Source organism: Mandrillus leucophaeus, unplaced genomic scaffold, assembly GCF_000951045.1.
Source record: "Mandrillus leucophaeus isolate KB7577 unplaced genomic scaffold, Mleu.le_1.0 Scaffold204, whole genome shotgun sequence".
Lineage (NCBI taxonomy): Eukaryota > Metazoa > Chordata > Mammalia > Primates > Cercopithecidae > Mandrillus > Mandrillus leucophaeus.
In genome coordinates, this window is record NW_012102077.1 from 3,593,967 (window position 1) to 3,620,485 (window position 26,519).

General features: G+C 42.0%; 1 protein-coding gene across 4 annotated transcripts in view; it reads right to left on the reverse strand.

Annotated features, from left to right (window-relative positions):
• The window catches only part of SLC18A1 (solute carrier family 18 (vesicular monoamine transporter), member 1), a 35,358-nt gene extending 23,440 nt beyond the window's left edge, over positions 1-11,918 (reverse strand). For 3 of the 4 annotated variants that reach the window (XM_011979626.1, XM_011979627.1, XM_011979625.1), the window contains exons 1-9: positions 11,775-11,918; positions 10,462-10,664; positions 9,570-9,816; positions 7,526-7,889; positions 6,835-6,893; positions 3,508-3,591; positions 2,174-2,266; positions 569-658; positions 269-312 (exon numbers count right to left, since the gene is read on the reverse strand). In XM_011979626.1, coding sequence (XP_011835016.1) covers positions 269-312; positions 569-658; positions 2,174-2,266; positions 3,508-3,591; positions 6,835-6,893; positions 7,526-7,889; positions 9,570-9,693 — 858 coding nt within the window. In that variant the 5' untranslated portion in view covers positions 9,694-9,816; positions 10,462-10,664; positions 11,775-11,918. The remainder of the gene's footprint in view (positions 1-268; positions 313-568; positions 659-2,173; positions 2,267-3,507; positions 3,592-6,834; positions 6,894-7,525; positions 7,890-9,569; positions 9,817-10,461; positions 10,665-11,774) is intronic. The other variant, XM_011979624.1, reaches the window with a different exon arrangement.
• Positions 11,919-26,519: the final 14,601 nt, after the last annotated feature.

The following is a 26,519-nucleotide window of genomic DNA, read 5'->3' on the forward strand; positions in this document are numbered from 1 at the left end:
ATATATTATAATATTATTATATATTCTGTATGGCTTCTTTGATTCTTCACAAGGCTTTTCAACCATCTTTGTCCAACATCAAGCCAAATACCTCACTATCCCCCACACTATGCGAAATGTAGCCCTATCCTAGAATCCAAACACAGTTCTCACTTTCCCTGACTCTATTCCTCTTTACTTTTCTTCTGATGACTTGACAGGCATGCCTGGGTTTCTGCATTCAGCCATCCCGTATATCTGTTAGCAACAGAGCTTTGCGTCTGCTTACCTCAGGAGAGACTTTGGAAGGCTGTAGGATGCAAAGCTGGAGTGCTAAGAAAGAAAGAAGGCGAGACAGTTCAGCGTGTCTACTGAATAGCTGGGGGTTCCAATAGCAGCTGTAGTGCTACCACCCTATTATGTGCAAATTTAACTCTGAGTTTCTTCTCTCTTTTCTACAGTGGGGCAGTCCTTGATTCATCAAAGCATGTCCACACCACCCATTCTTAGTCAAGACGGACACCACAACATAACACATTCCCAACCTGACCTGGGCCGTGTCCTGCTGGAGGCTCTGATGGTGACTTACCTCCATCCAGTAGTGCCAGGAAGGCCAGGATGAGGAAAGGTGCAGACTTCCCAACAAACTCATACATTACACTTCCGAAGGGAGCTCCCACTGGAGAGGCAAAGCACACACAGATTCCAGAGGTGAGGGTGAGTCCTACCCAGTGAGAACTGTCCACATTTACACCGTGAGCATTTGCAGAAGGGCTGCTAGGGGCTAAGCTCCACCAGAGGCTCTGGGAATTCAGAGATGGAGACATGATCCCTGTCTCCAACAAGCTCACTTTCTAGTGGATGAAATGTATGTGTGTGGGGGTGTGTGTGGGGGTGTGTGTGTAGGGAGGGACCCAAATAATTAAAGCATGGTGAAGGTTTGACAGAAAATGTTGCATACAATGAACGCACAGTTGATGTCTCAGGAAATCCAGGCAGCCACTAGGGCTTTGCCAAGTGCAGAGTATCTGGAGGGGAAGAAGCTTGTGTGAAGAACACAGAGGTGTCAGAAAAGAGTGTGTAGTTAGAGAAAGAAAGGAGAAAGTGGGTGTTAGCAGAGTATGAATATTTGAGAGGAGAAAAGTAGAGCCTTGCATAGGCAGGAACCTTGTATACACAGATGAGTCATCTACTTGGCTTTGCAGCCTATGGAGACACATCAGGGGAGAAACACCACCTACTCTGGGCTCAGGAAGGTTCTTCAGGTGGCATCGTGGTGGAAGGAGGGAGTACACAAGAAGGGGGCTGTTACCAAATTCTAACCCAGAAGTGACAAGGAGCCAGGAGTGGCTGTTGAGGATCTAACAAGCTTGTTCATTTGAGAGTTCACTTGGGACATGATAAAGGACTTCAAGATGCACAGGTTTTAGATTGGGCATTTGGTTTGATAGATACTAACAAATAACAGGGATGCTGTTTCCTGTGCTTCCCATGGGGCTAGAGGGTGGGGTGTAGGCCAGGGAAGAGATTTCAGGTGTTTTCTTTTCGATGCGCTTGTGAGCTCCTAGAAGGCAGGAACTATGCCTGGGGCTGCCCACCCTACAGTACTGGCACTGTGCTTGGCATGTAATAAGTGAAATTATGTCAGTTGTCAGTAAAGTAGTATGAAGGATGAGCCTCAAAGAAAGGGTAATTTTATCATTTGGAGCTTGGGTTTCCAAGGCCAGAAAGTTGGAGTCTGTATCCTGGCTCCGGCGTTTCCTGGCTGTGTGATCTTGGATGGCTATTTCGCCCTTCTTATTTTCATCTCTATAATGGGGAAAATCAATCCTCCTTTCATTCCTGGTGGTGAGGAATAAAAGAAATTATGCCTGTAACGGATTTAGCAGAGCATCTGGCAACAGCCATGCTCTGGTGGTGTGTGCATGGGAACTGAGACGAGGCAGTGGCCTGTAATGCGGGGAGGCTCACTTCCTCCAACAGGTTGGGCTTCCAGACCTTTCCCTGACCCTTATGTGTTTCCCAGCTTCTTAAGGAGAAGGAACTTTTACATTTTCTCAGTGATATTTCTGAAGGAGTTGAAATAGGATGAGGCCAACGAGGGAAGGAAAATACTCGTCTTCCACACCTCGGGAACACCTGCTTCCTGGAATCCCACCCTCCCGAACCCAGAGCTCCAGCTGGTGCCACTTACCCAGCAGCCCCAGGGCCAGGCCCCCCAGAGCAATTCCCATGGCTCGTCCTCTCTCATGGTCATCGGTGTAGACACTGGCCAGCATCCCAAGACCTGTGCAGAGAGTGACAGATGCAACTGGCCCCCAGGGGCTTCTATCCACCTCTCAGAGCCCTTGGTCCCACCCTGTTATCTCTTCAGTGACAATCTTAGCTAGAGTTTCAGTTTGAGGGGTTTTATAAAACTTAACCCATAGTATTTTTCAAGTACTGCCCTCCCTAGTCCCCCAAACCCCCACATTGTCCACTCCTGTTCAGAATATTGTTGAAAGTACAAGGCCTCTGGGAAGGATAACACAGAAAATCCATTGTCTGATTATACCATGTTTCATAGCATTTTCTTGTTTCTGAGCATGTTTCCCTAAACGAGGGGTTACAGAGCAGGTCAGGGAAAGGAAAACCTAGGCACACAGAGACCATTCTATTTAACAGGGATGCCCAGGGAAGAACAGAAAAGCACTGGGGACCTGGAAGAGAGTGTGGGCTAGTGCTGTACGGCAGCTGGACTCTCAGGCTTTCATAGTCATGGGTAAAATGGCATAAAATACCAACTTCATAGGATTGCATTAGATATTGTATTCACCAGTACTGTGAAAACTGTACTGGTATTACCGATAGTATTAACATGATTATTCCTATAAAGTACTAAGAGGGGGACAGACAAAGGACCATTGAGTGGCACTAAATAAAAGCCTGCCCTTCTTCATGGTTTTACTGGAGGCTTGTTCTGACCTGAGCTAGCTGCACCTGAATATTAACAGAGGAAGTTAGGTCAGGCTCAGGGATCTATGGACCCTGTCAGAAATTCTATAATTCCTTTATTTTTATTTTTATTTTTATTTTTATTTTTGAGTAAGGGTCTAGCTCTGTCACCCAGGCTGAAGTGCAGAGGCACAATCATGGCTCACCACAGCCTTGACCACGCAGGCTCAAGCCATCCTCCCACTTTAGCCTCCCAAGTAGCTGGGACCACAGGTGCATACCACCATGCCTGGCTAACTTATTCTCTTTTTTAAATAGAGATAGGGCTCTTACTATGTTGCCCAGGTTGCCCAGGTTGGTCTCAAACTCCTAGAATCAAGCTATCCTCCTGCCTTGGCCTCCCAAAGTGCAGGGGTTACAGGTGTGAGCCACTGTGCCCAGCCCAATTCCCTTATTTCTGAATCACAATTTCTACCTATCCAGATGATATTTTCCTTAATTTCTCCATATGAATATAGGATCTGAGGTAGTAAGAGATGTGTGTGTGTGTGCATGCGTGCATGTGTGTGTGCATGATGAAGTTGCCAGGGTTACCTGCAACAGATGAAAATGAAGATCCAATGCCTTGAAGGGTTCGGGCCACAAAGAGTAGAGTATAGGTCCCAGAGAAAGCAAACACTGGGCAAAGAGAATAGCAAGATAACTGCATTAGCAAATTGTCTTTGCTTCCCTGGCTGCCAGAGAACATGCCCATGATACTGCAGATATGAGTCATGACGCATATGTTTTTAATAAAGCATGATGACTGTTCCCTGTTTTTTGAGTTGTCTTTTCAATCTCCTACTCCTCCATCAGAACCACTTTTTAAATGCAAGAAAATTGAGAAACCACAGAAGTATAAACCAAGTCACCACACAGCAGATGGAAGGCTGACTCTCTACATCTCTTGCCAAGAACCCAACATTCTGTCCACTGAAGTGAGGGATGTCCATGAAGCTCAGTGTCCTGAACTGGAAACTGGTTCTTAGACCATACTCCTGGATCCTCCATGTGCAACACCCAGATCCGGTCTTTACCATTGCTGGGTCCTACAGGGTCATCTGGAGTACAGTGACAGTAACGGGGTGCTTCGAGGATTATGGGAATTGGGTAGAAAATAATATATTGTGATACAATCAGATCCTTCTTTATGTCTTATATTGAATGATCTTTTAACCAGACAAAATCAGCATTTATTGAATTATACTGAATACGCAGCTCTCCTAGACTCTGTAGCAAATGCAAAATAAAAATAGCATCTAGTTATTGCCCTTGCAGAGGGTCAGTCTGTTGAGGATGAACACCCATGAAACTGAGAACCAACAGGAATATGTTACCAAAACTAAATCAGAGGGTGCTGCTGGTCAGGGTAGTTAAGTCCAGACATATCTCACCTCCAATTCCAGAATAATGTCTCCTAGAGTAAGAATAATCTCCTCAAAGTGTCTGAATCAGAAAAATTGTAATCCCTTTGCACATTCATTACAGATGTCTTTGGTTGTGTTTTTAATCTTCTCCCATTACTTCCCGACAGACATGATCACACTGAACTTCCCCTTGTGTCCCAAAGATGCACATTCTTGGTCTCTCCTTTCCTGGCCAGCAGCATCTTTTCTCGGGCTTTGTTATCTCCAATCTTTTCTGTCTAATCTTCCAATGTCCTTTGAGAACAGAGTGGCCCACTCATCTTGGTCTGCCCAGAACTTCCTAGTTTTTAAAACTGAAACTCAAAATACCGCCATAAAAACAGAAAGTCTGACATCCTGGGAAGCCCCTCGCTATAGTGTGGATATGGGTTGTTTGTCCTCACCAAATCTCTTGCTGAAATTTGATCCCCAGTATTGGAGATGGGGCCCAGTGGAAGGTGTTTGGGTCATGGGGGCAGATCCCTCATGAATAGTTTAATGTCCTTCATTAGGTGGTGAGTGAGTTCTCACTCTACAGTTCTCTCAAGAGCTTGTGGTTTAAAAAAGGCAGGCACCTCCCTCTCCTCTCTTTTGCTTCCTCTCTCATCTCTGCACAGCCAGCTCCCCTTCACCTTCCACCGTGAGTGGAAGCTTCCCGAGGCCCACACCAGAAGCAGATACTGGCGCCATGCTTCTTGTAGAGCCTGCAGAACCATGAGCCCACAGACCTCTTTCTAATATAAATGACCCAGCCTCAGGTATTCCTTTACAGCAATACTAAATGGACTAAGACACCCCTCAATTCCAGGCAAACCAGGAGAGTCAGTCATTCTATTTAGGAAAACCAAAGCAGTTTTTTCTTCACTTTGGACCCTTTACATGGGCCACCATTTCACTCTTGATTACATTAGGCATGGTGGATGGAGAGGTTAAGGGTAGTAATGGTCATCAACATTCTCTTTTAAGTATTTTTTTGAAACATTGGACAATGCTACAAGGATACCCTAAACATCAAAAGTATTTTCTTTTGGTTAGAATTAGGCCAACTCCATGTAGTCACACAGCTATCCTATGGAAATAATAATTATTTAACATATACAGTTTGGTATAAGTTAAATAATAATTATTTAACTTATATAGTTTACTTTAAAAGTAAAGCTTTTAAAACATGAGTTCTTGGCAGAGAATCAGGCAAAGATATCCTGCTGAAATGTCCCAGATCCACTAGCACACCGCATTGTCTTACTTCTCAGTGTGTGTCTCATGTCTCCCCAGGCAACCATCATACACTTCTGATACCTGGAATCATGTCTTTTCATTCTTTATGTGACTATGGCCCTCTGGGCATTATACATGCACTGCATGAAATTGTATGGAATAAATCTTAAGCCTCATTTGATGAAATAGGGCATCTTATTTTTAAATTTGCTGCCTAGCATAGGCTGAGCTTCTAGAAGTTCCATGAACAGTGCTAACTTGAATTTCTGCATTTTCTTCAAGTCCGCTAAAATTTCACCAACAAGATGCAGTTCTCAGAGAGAACCTCACACCTCAAGTTCTTGCACTTTGCAGCCTTCCAGCCCAGAATGCAACAAATTCTTGTTAAAATTGGGTTGATAGGAATCAAGTCCTGTGCTGGGAAAGAAGAGAAGCTGAGGAAGAGGAAGAGAGAAAGTAGATAAGAAACAGAAAGGTAATAAGAAAAACTCGGGGGAGAAGGAGGTATGTTGTTGGAGAGCAGAGGATCAGCAGGGCCATCGGGAACCAAGGCTGGATCCACAGGCTGCCTTAACCTGCAAACGCTAACCCCTTTTCATTCCTTCTTCCTTTACCTCTCAGCATCAATTTCCAGACTTGCTTTTCTCATGTACTGTGTTTATTCCATCTCCATTTTATTAGAAACATTTAGCTGATCCTGGATAGACAATTTGTCTTTCTCTTTCTTATTTCTTTAGAAAATTTACTTTTCTAAGCTTAACCTTTAAAGTCCTTAACTGAAAAGGAGTAGGCTTTTTGGAATTTTCCAGATGTTATTGTCCAATTTCCATTTTTTTTGTTAGTTGCCCTTTACCATGGCATATCGAAATAATATCATTGCTTCTTGTAGATGGAAAGTTTGTATTAAACTTGCTCAAGAGATTACTGATACATACATAACACATACACACACACACACACACACACACACACACACACACACCATAGCATACATATTCAAACAGCTTTCATTATGTCCAGCTGAAGGGAATAAAATATCTGTTCTTGTATAGCAGAATAGACCAATTCCAACTAGACTGAATTGTCACTACTGTTATAGTCCGCATACCAAAAAGAGCAGAGCATTTAAATCAGTATCCCACTCTGCTTAGTCAGATGCCTAATTACTTTCTAGGCTACCCTGCTATCTACATCACATTCACTTGATAAAATCAAAGGTAATCAGTGAAGGAAAGAAAAGAGGAAGCAAATTACTTACTAACTGTGGAGAGAAACATGATAACAAAGCCAGCAAACATGGGGATATGATATCCAATCCTAAAAGGGAATTGAAAAAAAAAGATACAATTCCAACAGGCACTCATATACTTGGACTACATTTTTAAATGTAAGTGGGAGCAGAAATGCAGCTATTTGGGAGTATGGTAAAACATGCCTCTGAATGTAGCGTGGAGATGAAATAGTGGATGAGTACGAGCAAATAAACAAACATGCAAATATAACCATATGTTAGGGCCAAAATTCTCATTTCCAGAAAGGATAGCCTAGGTAGAGTATATAGGTAGAGTGTATATCTCTTGAAAATATCAGAATAATCCTAAATACAACTCCTGGGAAGCCAGTGCTCTAGATTACAACAGGACTGTCCCGTTCATACCCTTTTCCCATTCAAGCCACGCTCCAGGTCACTGATATAACATCACAGCACACTGCTGTTCATGGTTCTCTTCTCGGTACTCAATACTCAGTATATCACTAAGAAAATCTGATCCCATGACGTTTCATCAGTAACAAGTTATTCTTTGCATAACGAGCTTTCCAAATAGCTGACTCCCCTGGGGAACCAGACAAGTGAGTATGTCTTCTTTTTCCCTTCCAACCCCCTTTGTATACTTTTCTAATCCTCCTACTCCTGTGTACCGTGCAGGGCCCTACACCCAGTGAGATACCTGTTGGTGAGAGGGCCCACGAAAGGGTTGACCAGAAGTTGCATCACAGCCTTTGAAGCAAACAGAATCCCAACCCGGGTATTCTCTTCCTCCAAGAATTCTGTGCCTTGCAAGCAGTTGTTTTTAGGAGCTGAGATGGCTTCAGTGGCTGGAGGTGGGATGGTGCTGGCAGTGTCATTCATCCATGCTATGCCACTGGGCACGCTTTCTTCAACAGCCATGGTGTTGTTGTCGAAGAAGGAGAAGATGGTGGAAAAGGGAGGAGAGGCGAGGGCATGTGGGGAACTTCCGGCAGGGCCGAGGTGCAGAGAAGAGTTGACTTCTTTGAACTCCATGTCATATAGGAAGGTGGGCACAATTGGTACTGAAAGTCAGAGGACAGGTTATGGGGGCTAAGGACAGATGTCATCTTACCACTGAAAGCCAAGGGGCTAAGGACAGATGTCAATTCTACTGAAAGTCAAGGAAGACAGGTGATGGGAAATAAGGGCAAATGTCATCTTGCCACTACTAGGTTCAGGGGCACTATGACGAGGTTCAGCCTTATGCCCAAGGCTGGTGTCTGGAGTGGCATGGTTTAAAAGCTACTAAAAGACTGTGCCTACCCAAGTTATCCTGTTAGCTAAAGTAGCTAAATTCTGACCTTATATAATTAGTTCTCATTCTTCATGGTTTCCACATTGGCTAACTCTCCTACTCACTTAGATTGACATGGAACCCTCCAAACCAACACGCACTGAGCTACCACAACATTTCGCAGACATGTCCAGCTCTCACACAGACCTGGCCAGAGGAGGGGATGGTAGGAGGCAGGGCAGGCTGGTCAGAGGAGCCTCAGCTCTGGGACCCCTGGACAGGGCTTGAATCCCAACTCTGGCACCTGTTAGTGGAGAGGCCTTGGGCAAGTCACTTAACACTTCTGAACTTCTTTTTCTCTTTTACAAAGAAAATAGGATTTACCGTGATGTTTAAGATTTAAGATTATAATTGTGTGTGTGTGTGTGTGTGTGTGTGTGTGTGTGTGTGTTTCCCCTGGGAGCAATGATTCAGTATTCACTAATTCAGTGTTTGCAGTGACTTTACAGAGCATAACTATAACTACAGAACTATGAATAATGAGAAGTGATTGTATTAGATTAACAACTTGTCTCAGAAAGATCCTTATTTAAAAGCATATATTTTGGCCTGGCGCGGTGGCTCACGCCTGTAATCCCAGCACTTTAGGAGGCCGAGGAGGGCGGATCACGAGGTCAGGAGATCGAGACCATCCTGGCTAACACGGTGAAACCCCGTCTCTACTAAAAATACAAAACAAAAAATGAATTGGGCGTGGTGGCAGGCGCCGGTAGTCCAGCTACGCGGGAGGCTGAGCCAGGAGAATGGCGTTAAACCAGGAGGCGGAGCTTGCAGTGAGCCAAGATCGCACCATTGCACTCCAGCCTGGGTGACAGAGCGAGACTCCATCTCAAAAAAAAAAAAAAAAAACCAAATATTTTACCCGAGAGGAGAAACCTTTTAGTACCCGTTTATACACGGGTATAACTTAATGTAATGATTAGGAGAGTAACAACTAAAAAAAAGCAGGATTCCAAAGGAAAGAAGCACATGGAAGGTAAGGTCTTGATAAGAAATCAGATATCCAAATAAAATATGCTATTTTTATAGAGCAGAGGCCGGAAAGGTACCGCTGTGAGAAGATGCTCACTGCCCCAGAGGCACTTGGAGTTATCAGCATCTTGGGGAGACAGTCTGGGGAGGAAGAAAAGCACAGCCAGTTCTGGCTCCAGGCCATCCTCTTCTCCAGTCAGACCCTCTCTGGACCTCCTTCTTTTTGAACCTCCTGAGTCTTTTAGCTATGTTTGACAAGTTTCAGACTCCATTTTCTGTAGGTTTTTTTTTCCCCCATACCCAACAACCTCTGTGTGTTTTTGAGCATAAAAAGGAAAATTCTCAGATGGATTCGCTGTTGAACTCAAGCAGGGTGTACGCTGCTTGCTGGGGCCCAAAGCAAATTAACCCTCAGCACAAAGACCCCCAAACGTACCCACCACAGTAAGCAGCATGTTGTCCAGGAGCAGAGCGACGAATACCACCACCAGTACCAGCTGCCGGGACGCTCTCCCTTCCTTCAGCAACCGTTGGGGAGCGACCAGAACAGTCCGGAGCATGGCGAGGGCCAGGCTGGGGCAGTCTTCCCCTGCAGGCTCTTAGGGAAGGTCCTGTGACAGCTACAGGTCTCCTGCAGCCTTTACAGAAGAGGGGAGGGAGTCTGCCCGGGTGAATGAAACTCACTATTGAAATGAAAAGTGCAAAGGGTTGCAAGTAGTAGGATGATATTTGGAAACATCTCTGTGTCTGTATCACTGTTCACTTCTCATACTTCTCATGTAACTCACCGGGTTCCCAGAATGCCTTCCAAGTAAGCATAGCTTACTAAATTGCTTACTAAATTCAAGGGAAATTAATGCCTAGATATAAATCCAGATAAAAATAGATGCTCTACAGATCACTTAACCCTGTGTTTTTCAAACATCCAACACTTATTTGCCTATCACATTGATGGTTTATGTCATATCTGAGGACTACCTGTACTATCATTTACTTCATCTTTTCCTCTAAATCCACTCTTTTAAAATACTGAGATACTGCCAGGTATGGTGGCATGTGCCTGAAGTCTCTGTTACTTGGGAGGCTGAGGTAGGAGGATATCTTGAGCCCAGGAGTTTGAGTCCAGCCTGGACAACATAGCAAGACCCCTATCTCTCAAAAAAATTTTAAAACCAACATAGATATTGATATCATATTTCAAAAAGTAATTTTATGTGGCATGCAAAAAAAAAAAAAGTATGGTCTATGTTCTAGGTGCTACCCTAAAATATTTCACGTGGCACAGTGTCACTTGGGCTGCCCCCTGAGAAACACTGGTGTAGACCAACCTTCATCTCATAGACAAGAAACCTGAGCCTCTGGAGGTTAGGAGACTTGTTTGGGGTTGCACAAATAGTGTCAAACTGGGATGAAACCCCAGGCTTTTCAACTCGCAGGCTTATCCTCTCCCATTTTCCCTTGCTCTGTGGTTCTAGAAGCACTCTCATGCTTTTGTTTGAGCAGAAACCCCTGCTCAGAAAGATGCCTTCATCTGTGAAAGTAAAACACTGACTTTCCTGATTAGTTTTCTATTTGGGATTTCATGCAATTAGTCAGCATTAAGTCACAGTACCTTGTCAAACTTCAAGTAAAAAGAATTTCTGGGAAGAATTTCGTTTTCTTTGATGTGGCTTCTGTTGTGGTATCAACAATACCAGTCATTGAAATTGTAAAATAGATTACCATCATGAAATCTATCGGGCCCTAAAAATTGTATACTCTTTGACTTAGTAACTCTAAGGAAGCCATCCTAAAAAAAAGATCAGAGAGATCAGAGATGTAGCCAAAGACTTATACTCAAAATGACCCATTGCAGAATGATTTTTATTACTGAAGAAAAGTCAAACATGTTAATGATGGATTATTAAGCAGCTCTTAAAAATTATATTTTCAAATAATTTTAGTGACGTAGAAAATACTATTACTATAATGTTAGGTAAAAAAGGGAAATTAAACAGTATTTTCAGCTTGATCTCTAATGTCTAAAAATAAATATATGGGCACGTTTTTGAGAGAGTGGAAGGATACTCAAATGCCAGTTATTTATAATCAATGACTTCAGTCATCTTCTGTGTATTTCTAAATATTCAATAATGAGCTACTTTCATAATTAAGGAAGTAAATAATTTTAAATGATTATCACTGGAGTTCAATAGTCAGCCTCAGATGTTGGGAGTATCCCAAGCACTGAGCTACTCTGTTCTAAGCCCAGGGCTGGAAGAACCCTCTCACTACTACAGATTAATGTGACCAAGGTTCTAAGTGAACCAAACTCTCAGTTAAGTTTTAACCAGTAAATGCATGCAATTACTTAAGATCCTTCATTTCTCTGTATAAATGAGATATTTCTGAATACAAATTGACTTACCATATGTATGGATAAGAATAAAAGACAAGCCAGAGAAAACTAAAAGGCATAGCGAATGAAGGAAGTACTAAAAAGAGAGAGAAACACACACACCAAAATCCCAAAACAAAAACAAACAAAACCAGGAATTTGCCAACAAGTCAATAGTAAACTTTACTTAACAGTCAAAATCCTCTGAGAGACACATGAATCACAAGGAAAGATTAAATTTGTCTGGAGAGAGAAAAATCTTACCTTGGAGCCCATCTTGGTGTGAGGCGCTCAGTGAGGTATTGGCAGCTGTTAGCAAGACAGCAGGGACACTGTTCTCTGAATGTGGATGTGCTGATGGATTTATTGCCTCCTGTTATCTGAGGATGCTGTGTATGTGTGCGTGTGTGTGCCCTTTGTCCACAAAGATTTAATTGCAACCTCCAACAGGGTTCATTCAGACCCTTAGCTCCCTGCGTCAAAGGCAGGAAGGCAGGGCTGGAGAGGATAAAGAGAGGGGAGATATTATCCTAAGCAAAGAGGCACTGGACTGCACTGCTTTGCATCTGTGCTTATCTATCATCGAACTCTTTAACTCTTGCCTGGGTCTGAATACAAACTGGAAGCCAAGATGGAACCAGTGCGCAGTTCCCATTCCTTGCTACTTAGTCAAAGAGGCTCCATGTACCACAGTTAGCTTCCCGAAAAGAAACAATGCATGTTGTTCTCAAGTCATAGAACCCCAACATCTATGGCCTCGGTAAAGACTTAGATTGCGCACTGTGTCTTCACATCGCAATGCTGGCTCAGTGCCTGATACATGGTAGCATCCAATCAATATTTCTTGCATAAATGACTGGACAGCTAACTACAGGAGAAAGTGTCACTCATTCTGGGATCTTGAGAGGCTCTATTGATCTATATTATTCTGACATTAAACCATGGGTGGCTCAAACAACATAAAAAATTTATGAAAAAGCAAATACAATTTATGAGCAAGAGCAGTGCAGAGGTTTCCTATTTGTGGAACTGGTGGGCCCCTCCTAATTAACTAGGGAACTTTCGATTTAATGCTAAAAAAAAAAGGACAGGGTTTTTTATTTTATTTTATTTTATATTTTTGAGACAGAGTCTCGCTCTGTCACCCAGACTGGAATGCAGTGGCATGGTCTTGGCTCACTGCAACCTCCAACACCTGGGTTCAAGCAAGCCTCTAATCTCAGCCTCCTGAGTAGCTGGGATTACAAGTGCGTGCCAACACGCTCAGCAAATTTTTGTATTTTTAGTACAGACAGGGTTTCATCATGTTGGCCAGGGTGGTCTCGAACTCCTGATCTCAAGTGATCCTCCTGCCTTGGCCTCTCAAAGTGCTAGGATTACAGACACGAGCCACAGTGCCCGGCCTAGATGGAACAAGTTTTAAAATATAAACCTAGAGAGAGAAATAGGAAGCAGAAACAAAGACATCAGCAGAGAGTATTCATTCCTATAGTTTTCTACTATAACAAATTACTACAAACTGGTGGCTTTAAACAGCCTGTATTTAGTATATTGCAGTTCTGGAGGTCAGAAGTTCAAAATACATCACACTGGGTTAAAATGAAGGTGTCGGCAGGGCTGCATTCCTTCTGGAGATTCTGGGGGAGGGTTGTTTCCTTGCCTTTTCCAGCTTCCAGAGGCCTCCTGCATTTCTTGGCTCCTGGCCATGTTTACCTTCAAAGCTAGTAGCAATGCATGTTCAACTCTGCCTCTGACTCTGAACCTTCTGCCTCCCTCTTTCATTCTGAGGACTCACGGGATGACCTGGGGCCCACCCAGATAGATATTCCAAGATCACCTCCCCATCTCAAGATCCTTAATCATGTCTGCAAAGTCCCTTTTACCATGTAAGGCAACATACTCACAGCTTCCAGGACTAGGAGATGGTCATCTCTGGGGTGCCACTGTCCCACTCCCTACAGAGAGCATGGCATACAGTCTCCCACTTACATGCAGGGCCTGTGGCCTGAGCCTCTAGGGAATGAGGAGGTTAGGGCCAAAAGATGGAGGAGCTGTATTAATAAAGATATTTGCAAGACTCTGGGCATAAGGCAGCATCCTTTATGGAGTTCAGGTGACAATTCTGCCACCATGCCCTCCACCCTAAGTACAGTGTTGGAACTCTGAGGGTTGACAGCCTCCAGCATAGTACAGCTGTGTCCAATAGAGGGCGCTAGAGGCAGAGGGCTTGGGTAGAGCAGCCTCACAGGCATGTTCCAAGACGCCACCTAAGTGGGGATGCCTCCCAAAAATTGGGAAATCAAGGTTTTGGCAAACTGAGGGCCTGGGAAAGCAGATATAGACTAACAGTCATTATATGTTGGGCAATCATAAGAATAAGAGCAACAATAACAGTAGCTATCATTTATAGATTACCTACACTTGGCCATGTTTCTAACACATACTCATACATTATATGGATAATACATATTAGTTCAAATAGATATATTTTTTCAGTTTATTGTAACCATGCTAGTATTCACAGGCTGGCCAAGTCTGGGGTCTCCTCACAAATGCCCATCACTATTAATAATCAATGTGTTGCCTATTAAAAATGAATAAGCACTCATCTTCCTCCCATTAATCATATAACGTAAAAAATAAATAAATAAGCTGTGAGTACGGTGGAGTGGAAATTCACATACACTGTTAGTAGCTAGGCAACCACCGTTCTTTCAGAAAGCAGTGTGGTTTTCTATCTTTTGTCTTTGAAGTTATAAAATGTATGTTGCTTTTGACCCAGTAATTTCACTTCTTAGGAATCTATCTAAAAAGGTATGCTAAAATATGGGGGAAGGGAGGGAAATCATAGGTACAAAATTTTTATCATAGGATTTAGAGAAAAACTAGAAACATCTCAAACGTCCAACTGTAGAAATTATTTCAGTGCATGAGCTTGAAGGACTGTCATGTTGCCCTTAAAACAGATTTTAAAAAGGTTATAATGAAGACTACATATCAAGTTGGAAAAAATTATATATATATACATAATTTATATTTATAGATTACATATATAATATGTAATTTATATTCTATATGTTATACATAATATATGTCATTTATATTATATGTATATACACACAGATATTGCAACAGAAAGTAAAAAAGTAGAATATAAAACCTTATGTAAATTGGAGCTGGGTGTGGTGGCTCATGCCTGTAATCCCACCACTTTGGGTGGCTGAGGCAGATGGATTACTTGAGGTAAGGAGTTCAAGACCAGCCTGGCCAACATGACAAAACCTTGTCTCTACTAAAAATACAAAAGTTAGCCAGGCGTGGTGGCGCACACCTGTAGCCCCAACTACTTGAGGGGCTGAGGCACAAGAATCACTTGAACCCGGGAGGCAGAGGTTGCGGTAAACCAAGATCACGCCACTGCACTCCAGCTTGGGCGATAGAGTGAGACTCTGTCTCCAAAAAAAAGGAAACTTTATGTAAATTCACAGTAGCATGATGCACAACAGCTAAAAGATGAAAGCAACCCACATGTCCCTCAATGGATGAATAAAGGAAATTCTGATCCTTGCTATAACATGGATGAATCTTGAGGATATTATGCTAAGTGAAATAAGTCAGTCACCACAGGACAAATACTATGTAATTTCATTTATATTAAGTAAGTTTTATAGTCAATTTCAAAGAAATAAAAATACGATGGTGGTTTCCAGGGTCTGAGGGAAGAGGGAAACGGGAAGTGATTGTTTAATGGGTATACAGTTTCAGTTTTGCAAGACGAAAATTTCTGGAGATTGGTCAGTTGCACAATAATGCGGGTATACTCAACACTACTGAACCATACACTTAAAAATGGTTAAAACGGCAAATTTTATGTCATGTATATTTTGCCACAATTAAAAACGTAAAAGCAATACTTTATGTACATTGTGATTATATAAGTGGTTAGGCCCAATGGCAAAATTATGGAAGATTTTTAATTTATTATTTAAATAATAGTGAACAAAACTTAAAAATGAAGCATTGCCAGTAAAAAGTAACACTTCAGTCTATACTGGTGGACTCTGAGCCCTTGCAAATAAATAATAATTTCTAACCAGAGCATCCTGTTAAGAACCCTCTGAGACTGAAATTGAAGTTTGAGGGTCTTTGATAGCTGCTCTGTTATCTTCCTAAAGTGGTTGACATACAACATCCTCAGACAGACGGCTTTTTCTCTGGGCCAAATAATATCTATAACCCAATTACATGTACCCTGGGCTGTGGTTGACATGGCCTGCCGGAGGAGACGGTCCTGTGACTCAGAGCTGGAGGGCGCTTTTGTTTCTCATTGCTTCCTGTTTCCTGTGCTGTTCAAATATTTAACAATCAGTTCCAACTTCTTCCATTCAGCACGTGTCATTGTCCCAGCCCCAGCCTCGGACTGGAGGCTGACTTTGGTTCAGAAGTCACAGGCTTCTGCAAACAAAGCCTAAGAGGAGTCAGGGCGGATACTTTACGGCCATGATATACAGGGCACTCTGGACCCTGGAGGAGTGGATATGTGTCCATAAAGACCGGGAATTGCTATGTCTGTAAAGCAAGGGAAGTGCTGGTTTCAGATCCAAGGGAAAAGGAGGTTCTAAAAAAGTAAAATCAACAACAACTGGAACCCCATTGAACAGTTCTATTGTAGGGACAGTGGTAGCAAACTCAGTAATAAATAAGTGATAGGGAAATTCAGTTAGGAAAATTCAGGACCTACCCCCAACCCACCACCAAAACTGGCATCCCTTCACAACATCAAAAATATTTGGAAAATAAAACAATAAGAAATAACAATACAGACTGGGTGTGGTGGCTGACATCTGTAATCCTAGTGCTTTGGGAAGCCAAAGCAGCAGGACTGCTTGAGCTCAGGAGGTTGAGGCTGCAGTGAGCCACGACTGCGCCACCGCACTCCTGGGTGACAGAGCGAGACCCGTGTCTCAAAACAACAACAACAACAACAAAATCCAATCAACCAACCAACAAAACAAAACAAAACAAAACAAAAAACAATACAACCATAAAAAATAACACAAGTAAAAAACCAGTAAAGTACAATAACTACCTCCATAGCATTTACCTTGTGTCAGGTATTAACAGTAACCCAGAGATGATTGAAAGTATACAGGAGGATGGTTATGTGCAAATACCACACCATTTTATATCAGAGACTTGAGCTTTCATGGACTTTGGTTTGTGCAGGAGGTCCTGGAACCAATCCCCCATGGATATGGAGAGATGATTATATACCATTTCAAAAACCCTCTCTAACTATCCAGTGTCAGCCTGGCCACTTTCCCCGATTGTCAGGGTGGATTAACTCTGCCTAGTTTGACTCAAACCGGCTTTGCATGGAAAATGCAGCCACAGTTACATCGACTGGCTAGAACTTCTGCCTCCTTCCCTTTGTTTCATCTTAGAACTATGCAGGAGATGGTTAAGAAGCAGACTGGCCAGATCCAGAATCAGAGATACCAAGTTCTATGACACGTGGGAGACGTTGCCCTGGATTACGGTTATCTGTCTCTGGAGCCTAAACTTTAAGGGCAGGGGTTTTATCCTACCCGTCTCGGTATTCCACCCAGCACAAGGCATCTGGCCCAATAGAGGTGATCAATAGCTATTGATGGTTTTTGTCGGTAATGATGAGGTGGAGTCATTCTCACCTCTCTGAGTATCACATAAGACTGGCAAAGTATTGGAAGCTTTGAAGTAGACATGCACCTCCAGAGCCCCCAGCGCTTCAGAATGGGAATAAGGACATTCCAGCTTTTACTTGGAATTCAGCTCTCAGACCCACCCATTCTTGATTGTGTGAGCAGAATTCCACAGGCAGAGCTGATGGGTTTAAAACCCACCATAGATTCTTGAGATCTTAGCCTTGGCAATAGCTCCTTGTTAAGTTTAATTTATATGAAAGATATAGAAAATTCTACCATCCCCAAAATCATTGTGGGTGACCAGGGAGTCTGTGGAAATATCCATAATTTCAATGGAGCAGGAAGGGCCAGTGTTAATGTCTCTTAGAGAGAAACGGCATGTTTTCTACAAATATCTTCTTAGAAATACTAGCATACAGAAAAGCGGCATCTGAATGATCAGTTTCAGTCCTGGGTCTGCCATTCACTTAGCTGTGAGACTTGGGACAAACTGCCTGATTGCTCGGTACTTCCATTTGCTGACTTAGAGCATTCTTGTGAAGGTTCAAAAAAATAAATGAACAATAAACACTTAGAAGAGTGTCTGGCACAGAGTGGGCACATAATGTTTATCCTACGCACTTACTTATCAGAAAAACAGTAAACTACTAACTCTGCTCTCACTGAACTCCTCTTTATGTTGAGGGAATTTCTAAACACTAAGTTCCCTAAAATAAATTCCTCTTCTAAGTGCAGCATTCACCGTGAAATGCTTCAGAACTCTTATCTCATGCTGACCGTGAGAATGCATAAACCTTGCTCAAGACTTACTTCCACCCAATATTGTTCCTCAAATCCAAGTTACGCCTAACTGAAAAAACCCACCTCCCCTCCCCAGCCCCCCGTGGAGAACCACCTGACCTAAGCCACTCCTCTTTGACCTTTCTCTTACCAGGTAGACAACCCAGCATGCTCTTCCATACTGTTTTGGATGAAAAATCATGCGTGTTCATCTTATCTCTACAATTCAGCCGTTAGCTGCTTTGAAATAATGTATTACATAGTAATGTCGCCTTTGCTTTAAAGATGGAACCCAAACCCAGAGCCACAGAGCTAGTTAGGCGCAAACCTGAGGCTGCTCCTGCAACTCTCAGTCCAATGTACTCACCACTGAGAGCAGAAACATGTCCTGTGGTCCTTCTGCAGTTCTGCAGCTTTCAGCATCATGTTGAGTTTATGAGCAGTGCTCACTCGGTATGTACTTGTTGATAGAAAATGTCATTCAAGTGCTTTGACTTCTCTAATGAGCATATCATAAATAAGCCAGGAATTAAGGCCCTTTCTGGCAATGGTCAGATTCAGACTTTGAGACAGTACTGCCACATTGCCATGACAACTGGTGGAAATGATCCAAATTAGAATACGTCCCTAGAATTTTTCCAGATACTGTCCAATGGTATCAGTCCAGTTGGTCCCCAGGTCATCCTTGACACAGAAAAGAGGCTTCAGGCAGATGTCCAGGTCACAGCCCGGGCCTTAGATTTTTTATTTCAGAGGATCAGACACCTGCAACCGCCTTAGAAATAATTTGATCTTCCAAAGTTCCCTTAGATGGGGTTAGAATAGACCCTCTATAATTACTCTGCATCAGAAAGGATCTCCCAGACTTACCCAGATTTGTACACAAGCACCAGGGCCAGAACTAGGTGATTTCAGAGGCCAGGGAGGGAAAAAGGAATGGTCTGTGGTCTAGAAAGCTTAGATGGCTGGTATCTCACTTCCAGAACTTAGGAAAATCACTTTACTTCCCTAAGATTCAGTTTCCTCATCTGTAAATTAGGGAGTTAAGTCTAGTTGAGTGCTAAGATCTATTCTAGGTTTTATAATCATTCTGGTCTTAGAGGTAAAACAATGAGTTCTCATCTAATGTTGACTCTGTCATCTGTTACTAACCCCTTTGACCTGATTTTTATCAGGCTTCTGTAATATAGAACTTTTTTTCTTTTTTTGAGACAGAATCTCACTCTGTCACCCAGGCTGGAGTGCAGCGGAGCAATCTAGGCTCACTGCAAGCTCCGCCTCCTGGGTTCACACCATTCTCCTGCCTCAGCCTCCCGAGGAGCTGGGACTACAGGCGCCCGATACCACGCCTGGCTAATTTTTTGTAGAGTCGGGGTTCCACCGCATTAGCCAGGATGGTCTCGATATCCTGACCTCGTGATCTGCCCACCTCAGCCTCCCAAAGTGCTGGGATTACAGGCGTGAGCCACCAAGCCCGACCTGTAATATAGAACTTTTAACTTATGGGATTGCATGCTTATTTTACCACCAGCCATAAAACCTGCACCCTGTTAAAGTGAAAATTACACCATTTTAAACAGAATCACCTTATTATTTCTCATTGTACTTTTGATTCAAAAGCATAATGAATGTTCATGCCAAAATGTGACAAATTAAAAAGGAAAGCAAAACATCTCATAATTCAGAGTAGTCACTGTTAATATCAGTATCTATTCCTTTACAATAAGTTCCAAGTGTATGTGTACACAAATAGATAATACAAATTATATTGTGTATGCCACTTCATATAGAATGCTCTACTCAGTACTGCATTACAAAAATTTTCCCATACTTAAACTATTTTTTTGTCCATCTTAATGTCTGAATACTTTTTCCATCAAATCAAAGTATCTGATTCCTTTTTGTTGGAACATTTGTGATGTGAAAAGGTTGTCATGATCTGGCAACAAAAGAGGGTCTTCGACAAAGGACATTTGGAGTTTCAAGGACAAGTATCCCCATTTCAGACAGCCAGACAACAGGAAAGCAGCACTCGGTAAGTGACCTTCCATCCGTCAACTACTTCTTGGTTTTTATGTTTAAACATGTGCATCACTCTCTTAAGTAGCCATCGTTCTGATCATAGGAGGCCCTCTGCTCTCTCCTCTCTATTCTACAACACATCTGTGACTCCAGTGACAAGGAAAGTAATATGGGATATGGAAGAGAACCAGAGATCTCAGTTTTAGGAGGTCAATGTACAGTGTCCAGCCTATACACCTCACTCTGCATCTGATGGTCAGAATTTAAAAATAACCAACACGGCCAGGTGTGATGGCTCACGTCTGTATTCCCAGCACTTTGGGAGGCCAAGGTGGGCGGATCATGAGATCAGGAGTTCCAGAGCAGCCTGACCAACATGGTGAAACCCTGTCTCTACTAAAAATATAAAAAAATTAGCTAAACCTGGTGGCAGGCACCTGCCATCTCAGCTACTCAGGAGTCTGAGGCATGAGAGTTGCTTGAACCTGGTAGGCAGAGGTTGCAGTGAGCTGAAATCTTGCCACTGCACTCCAGCCTGGATGACAGAGCACGACTCTGACTCAAAAAAAAAAAAAAAAACTGACTCAAAAAAAAAAAAAAAAAAAAAACAGCCAACAACAAAGTATATAAAAAATGAATTAGCTTCCTCTACCATATTATGCTGAAAATTTTGTATTGACGATTTTATATTGGCATATGCCTTGTTACATAGAAACACCTGAGTCTATTTATTTAATCTGTTGTGGTTTGTCTTCTTAATATTTTCCTTGATTAGAATTTTCCAGCAAATAAAGAGAGATACCCGTTATATGGGAAAATTTCAGTCACTGGCATGAGATTGTCTTACCCCCTCTTCTCTATTTTTCTTCCCCAATAATCATTTGTGATAAGAGAATAAGAGTTTGCATTTCTCTCTAACGTGTTGACTTCTGGAAGCTTCTTTTTAAATTCTTGAGAAGCAGGCATGACATGAAATCTTCCCAACTCACAGATGGAGATTCAAAGACAGAAGGAATTGAGGATTGGCCCAAGGTTGCACTGTGCGTAAGGAAACAGTCAGCAATGAAACTGGGCTGGTGATTCTCAGTCTCATGTTTTGACCACATTCCCTACTCCTGGGGAATTCCTGGGATTTTTGCGTTCCTTGGGAGTAAAACAAGGATATGATTTCAGCAAATAACAGGACAATAGCCAGTATACAATATCAGTAGGGTGACTCCTCCTTGGGGCGAGGGGGGAACCCTGCGTACGGAAGAATAAGATCGGAGGAAAACTGTTCATTTTTCAGAAAACAGCAACACACTTTCATTTATCTAATAGATATTTACTAAGCACTATGTGCAAGTTACCTTGCTAGGTACTTGAGATAGAAGACAAGAAAATAGGATATGGTCCCTGCTTAATACAAACTAGTCAACTAGTCCAGGAGACATATCATTTCGCTTTTAGAAAAGAGCCTGACACGGCTGGGCGCGGTGGCTCACGCCTGTAATCACAGCACTTTGGGAGGCCGAGGTGGGCCGATCACGAGGTTAGGAGTTCAAGACCAGCCTGGCCAACATGGTGAAACCCCATTTCTACTAAAAATACAAAAATTAGCGGGGCGGTGGCAGGCTTCTGTAATCCCAGCTACTCGGGAGGGTGAGGCAGGAGAATCGCTTGAACCCAGGAGGGAGAGGTGGCAGTGAGCCGAGATAGTGCCATTATACTCCAGCCTGAGCAACAAAAGCAAGATTCTGTCTCAAAAAGAAAAGATAAAAGAAAAGAAAAAAAAAAAAAGAGCCTGACACATATTACTTAACACATAGGCTATTAATCAATAAATCAAAGCAAGTAATAATAATGTTAGCTAAAACATATCTAGCCCTGCTATTTGCCAAATACTTTGCATTCTCTATCTCTTTTAATACAACAATTTTATGAAGATAACATTATTCTTCTCATTTCATAAACTAGAAAGACGAGACCTAGAGAGAATTAATTTTGTTCAAAGTCATAGAACTAATCAACTCAGGACTTAAACTAAGTTTGTCTGACTTCAGAGTCCATACCCCAAGCCCCTGATAAAAGAAAATCTTCAGGTGAATTAAATTTAAAGGCGCTTAATTGAGCAATGAATGATTTGCGAATCTGGCAGCCCCCAGAATCACGGCAGATTCAGAGAGACTCCAGGGATGCCTCATAGTCAGAACAAATTTATAGATAAAAAAGGGAAGTGATGCCGGGCGCGGGGGCTCATGCCTGTAATCCCAGCACTTTGGGAGGCCAAGGCGGGCGGATCACGAGGTCAGGAGATCGAGACCATCCTGGCTAACACAGTGAAACCCCGTCTCTACTAAAAATACAAAAAATTAGCTGGGCGAGGTGGCGGGCACCTGTAGTCCCAGCTACTCGGGAGGCTGAGGCAGGAGAATGGCGGGAACCCGGGAGGCGGAGCTTGCAGTGAGCCTAGATGGCGCCACCGCACTCCAGCCTGGGCGACAGAGCGAGACTCCGTCTCAAAAAACAAAAATAGGAAGTGATCTACAGAAATCAGAAGTGAGGTGCAGAGAGAGCTGGATTGGTTACAGCTGGGTGTTTGCCTTATTTGAATACATTTTGAACACTCAGCAGTGTATGAGCAGCTGAAGTACCAACTGCTGCGATTGACCAAGACTCAGCTACTGTTACATGCCCAAACTCCTAAGTTAGGTTTTCATTTTGTCTTCCTATTAAGTTAGGTTGCAGTTCATCCACAAGGACTCAAATACGGAAGTACAGAGTCCTTCTCAGGCCATATTTAGTTTATTTTAGCACCTCTTACCCTGAATATTGTGCAGGCCCACCCACCTCCAGGTGATACTCTCTCTGTGTGAGTATATGTGACTTTTGGATATTTAATACACATTTTAGAAGAGAAAAAGATTTTTCTTTCCAAACTGCAGCATCAATTATTGACATCGCTGCAGAATTTTCTGCTTTTTACCAATGTACGAACGTGTTTTACACTATTGCAACTGGTCTATATCCGTGCTCAGGTTTCACTCAATATTATTTTGCATAAATAGTTCCATATATTTAAATCCCACCAGTTATATATCATATTCATATCAGTATCTATTAAATATACACTACTGGTGCAGTTTACTATTACGGGATATTTAGGTTACTATTTCATTTTCACTGTGATGAATAGCATTGACATAACAAGGTATAAACATTTATTCCTTTGGTTAATAATCCCATCATTGAGATTACAGAATCAAATTATTGGATCAAACTGTGTAAACAAGTTTATGATCCCTAACCTATACCAGGTTTATTTCCAGAAGGCCTGGCCAATTTCCAAAGCCATCAGAAATGAGCTGGTGTAACGCTTAGCCCCGAATCCTGCCAACACTTAAAAAAAATCATTTGGTCAGTTTTCTTAATTTAACAGATATAGTAGAACCTCGTGGTTATTTTAGTTTGGATTTCTTCATTACTAGAGAAACTAGAAATTTTCTATATTTTCCTAAATGTATTTTTCTATGCATATAACACTTCGTTTATCCTTTGTCTTTCTTACAGATTAAGGGGATAATTTTAAAAAAAACAAAAACAAAACAAAACAAGGAAAAGTGTTTATATAATGTTGCTGTAAATAATTCTAAGAAACTCTCAATTTCAGTTGACTAACAGTTTTGGGTTACCTGCACTTTGCACAGGTACCATCATAAGATCCAAAAAATTTACACAATGTTTAAAAATGTAGTCGTCTGAGAAGTCAGAGATGGTGTCAAGTAATACCAACTATCTGACACAACTATTTGGCATTTGATTAACCACTTGTGATTCCATAAATGGCAATACCACTCTCCCAATTTGTCAGTGATGCTTACTTGATTGTTTTCTTTAAGAGTTTCAGGCTCCTTTGACAATCTGATAGAAGCCTGTGGGTTATTTCCACGGAAAATGTCCATATGCACACATTTTGCACAGGGTTTCACAGACTTCCAAGGGTCCCAAGTTAATAACCTCTGTTTTATAGCAATCTTGGACTTATTTCTATCATTTTTTTTTTTCATTCGAAATGTTTCTTGCAGCTGCACTGTGCTCTACATCCCCCTTGCCAATCCCCCATTCCATATCTAAGGTTACGGAGTGGAAAAGTGAAGGAGAAAGATATATAAATGGTCACTCTTTAATGGTATCACTATTGCGACGAGTTCTGTGACAGAGCTGAGGCCAGCGTGCTATGTAGGAAAGCCATCATCTGGTTTGAGTCCGTGTTGCTCTCCCAGACAATCACAATAGCTTCCTAACTGGTCTCTCGATTTTTCTCTTGTCTTCTGCACCAGCTCATATTTTGCCCAGTAGAACAACATGTCTCTTTAAAGCCTAATCAGATAATATTCCTCCTTCATAAAATTCTACAATCACTCTAAGAATATAATTCAAACTCCTATCCGCATAGCCTCCAGAGCTCTACATGACTTGGCCCTGCCCTCTCTCCTGCTGCTTTCTGCTTAGCTGTGTCCATTCTAGCCCCACTTTCCTTCTTCTGCCTCAGGACCTTTGCACTTGCAAAATCCTCTGCCTGCGCCACATGTCTCCTGGAGCGTCCCATGATCTGCTGCTTTCTCTCTCCATTCAGATCTCAGGTGACCGAGTAGTGCATTCCCTGATCACATCATCTAAAATCTTATCTTCATCTTGATCACTCTTTTCTCCTTATGCTGTTTTATTATTTTTCATTGTACCAGGCACTTTATTTACATGTTTGTTTTCTGACTTTTCTCCCTCCAGTAGGTGGCATGAGGACAGAGACTTTGTTTATTTACAAATATATCTCCAGGACTTAGAGCTGCACCCCATATACATGTGTATTTTCTCAACAGATGTTTATTAAATAAATGTTGGGGTTACTACTCTACTTATACACATTAGACCACAATTAATTTCTATTACCAGAGTAAAAAGTTTAAAAAAGGTTTTTTTAAAGTAAAAGCCATGAACTACTCCTAAAATAATAAGATAAAAATTGTAATAACTAACGGTCTGATATTCATGTATGAAATTTACCTACCACTGTGAAAAATTGACATGAGAAGACTAGATTTGTAATTTTTATTTCAAAAAGTTGCCATGCATTGTATTTGAAAAAATTAGTACAAACGCATGTTAAAGGAGTGAAACTACATAGAAAGATTATTAAATTAAAAATAAAATTTCTCCTGCCGTTTACATATTAATCTACTTTACATGGCATTTTGCAATTGTTTCTTTATTTTAAACCTAATAATGTGTTTTGGGCTTTAAAAAAAAAATCTCAACATTTGAGGCTCCACTGAATTCTTTTCAAAAGTTTGAGAAATACCTTTGACTTAATAGGGTATAACTTATGAATGGACATTTAGATTGGTTCTAGGTTTATGCTATTACAAAAATGTTTCGTTGAATATCTGTGTGTATGTATACATAAATGTATGTCTGTAGATCACATATAATAATATATACCTTATAGTGTATGAGGTAATGTATTATATATAATGGAAAATATTTGTCACATACACTGAGTGGATAGATAGATATAGATATATCTACAAAGAGACAGAAAGATAAGTTCCTATAACAAAATATTTGAATGAGATAGCACCAAATTGTTCTTCTAAATATCATACCAATTGTGCTCTTCTCAGTACAGTATTACAATTCCTGTTTAATTTTACTCGTGCCAACTTTGGACATTAAACTTAAAAATTATAATCAGCTGGGTGCAGTGACTAACGCCTGTAATCTCAACATTTTGGGAGGTCGAGACGGCTGGATCACTTGATGTCAGGAGTTCGCGACCAGCCTGGCCAACATGATAGAACTCTACTAAAAACAAAAATTAGCGGGGCGTGGTGGCGGACACCTGTAATCTTAGCTACTTGGGAGACTGAAGCAGGAGAATCGCTTGAACCCGGGCGGTGGAAGTTGCATTAAACCGAGACTACGCCACTGTACTACATCCTGGGCGACAGAATGAGACTCCCTCTCAAAATCATCATCATCATCATCATCATCATCATCATCATCATCATCCATTCCGTTGCTCCGGTTTCCAGCCTGGGCTGTCACCCTACACTAGTCCCCCCCCTTAGACAGCTTCCACATCTGTTCCCGTTTTTCACACCGCTTCGCACATCCTATAACAAGTCAATATATGTTTGTTGAATGGATACATGCGTGAACGAATTGGTAGGGAGTAAAGTGAACTAAATGATGCCACGTGTGTTAACAATCACTGAAACATGTTTTCCATTGCTTCTGTTTTTCAAAGCGGTTTTCACAGCTTGAATTCTCTCCATTCAGCGTCATGAAAGCCCATTCGAAATGGACATCAGCTGACGTTTGCCTGCACGCATTTGCCTTCCTCCCCTCCCGCTTGTCCGCCTCTCTTTTGGCTGGTTTTTCTCTTTCCTGCAATCTGCCCTGTTTCGCTTCCCTTCCCTCTGCGCCCGCGCCCGCCTCCCAGCACGCTGGTCAGCTCCTCTCGCCCGCAAGCCCGCCAGGCCCA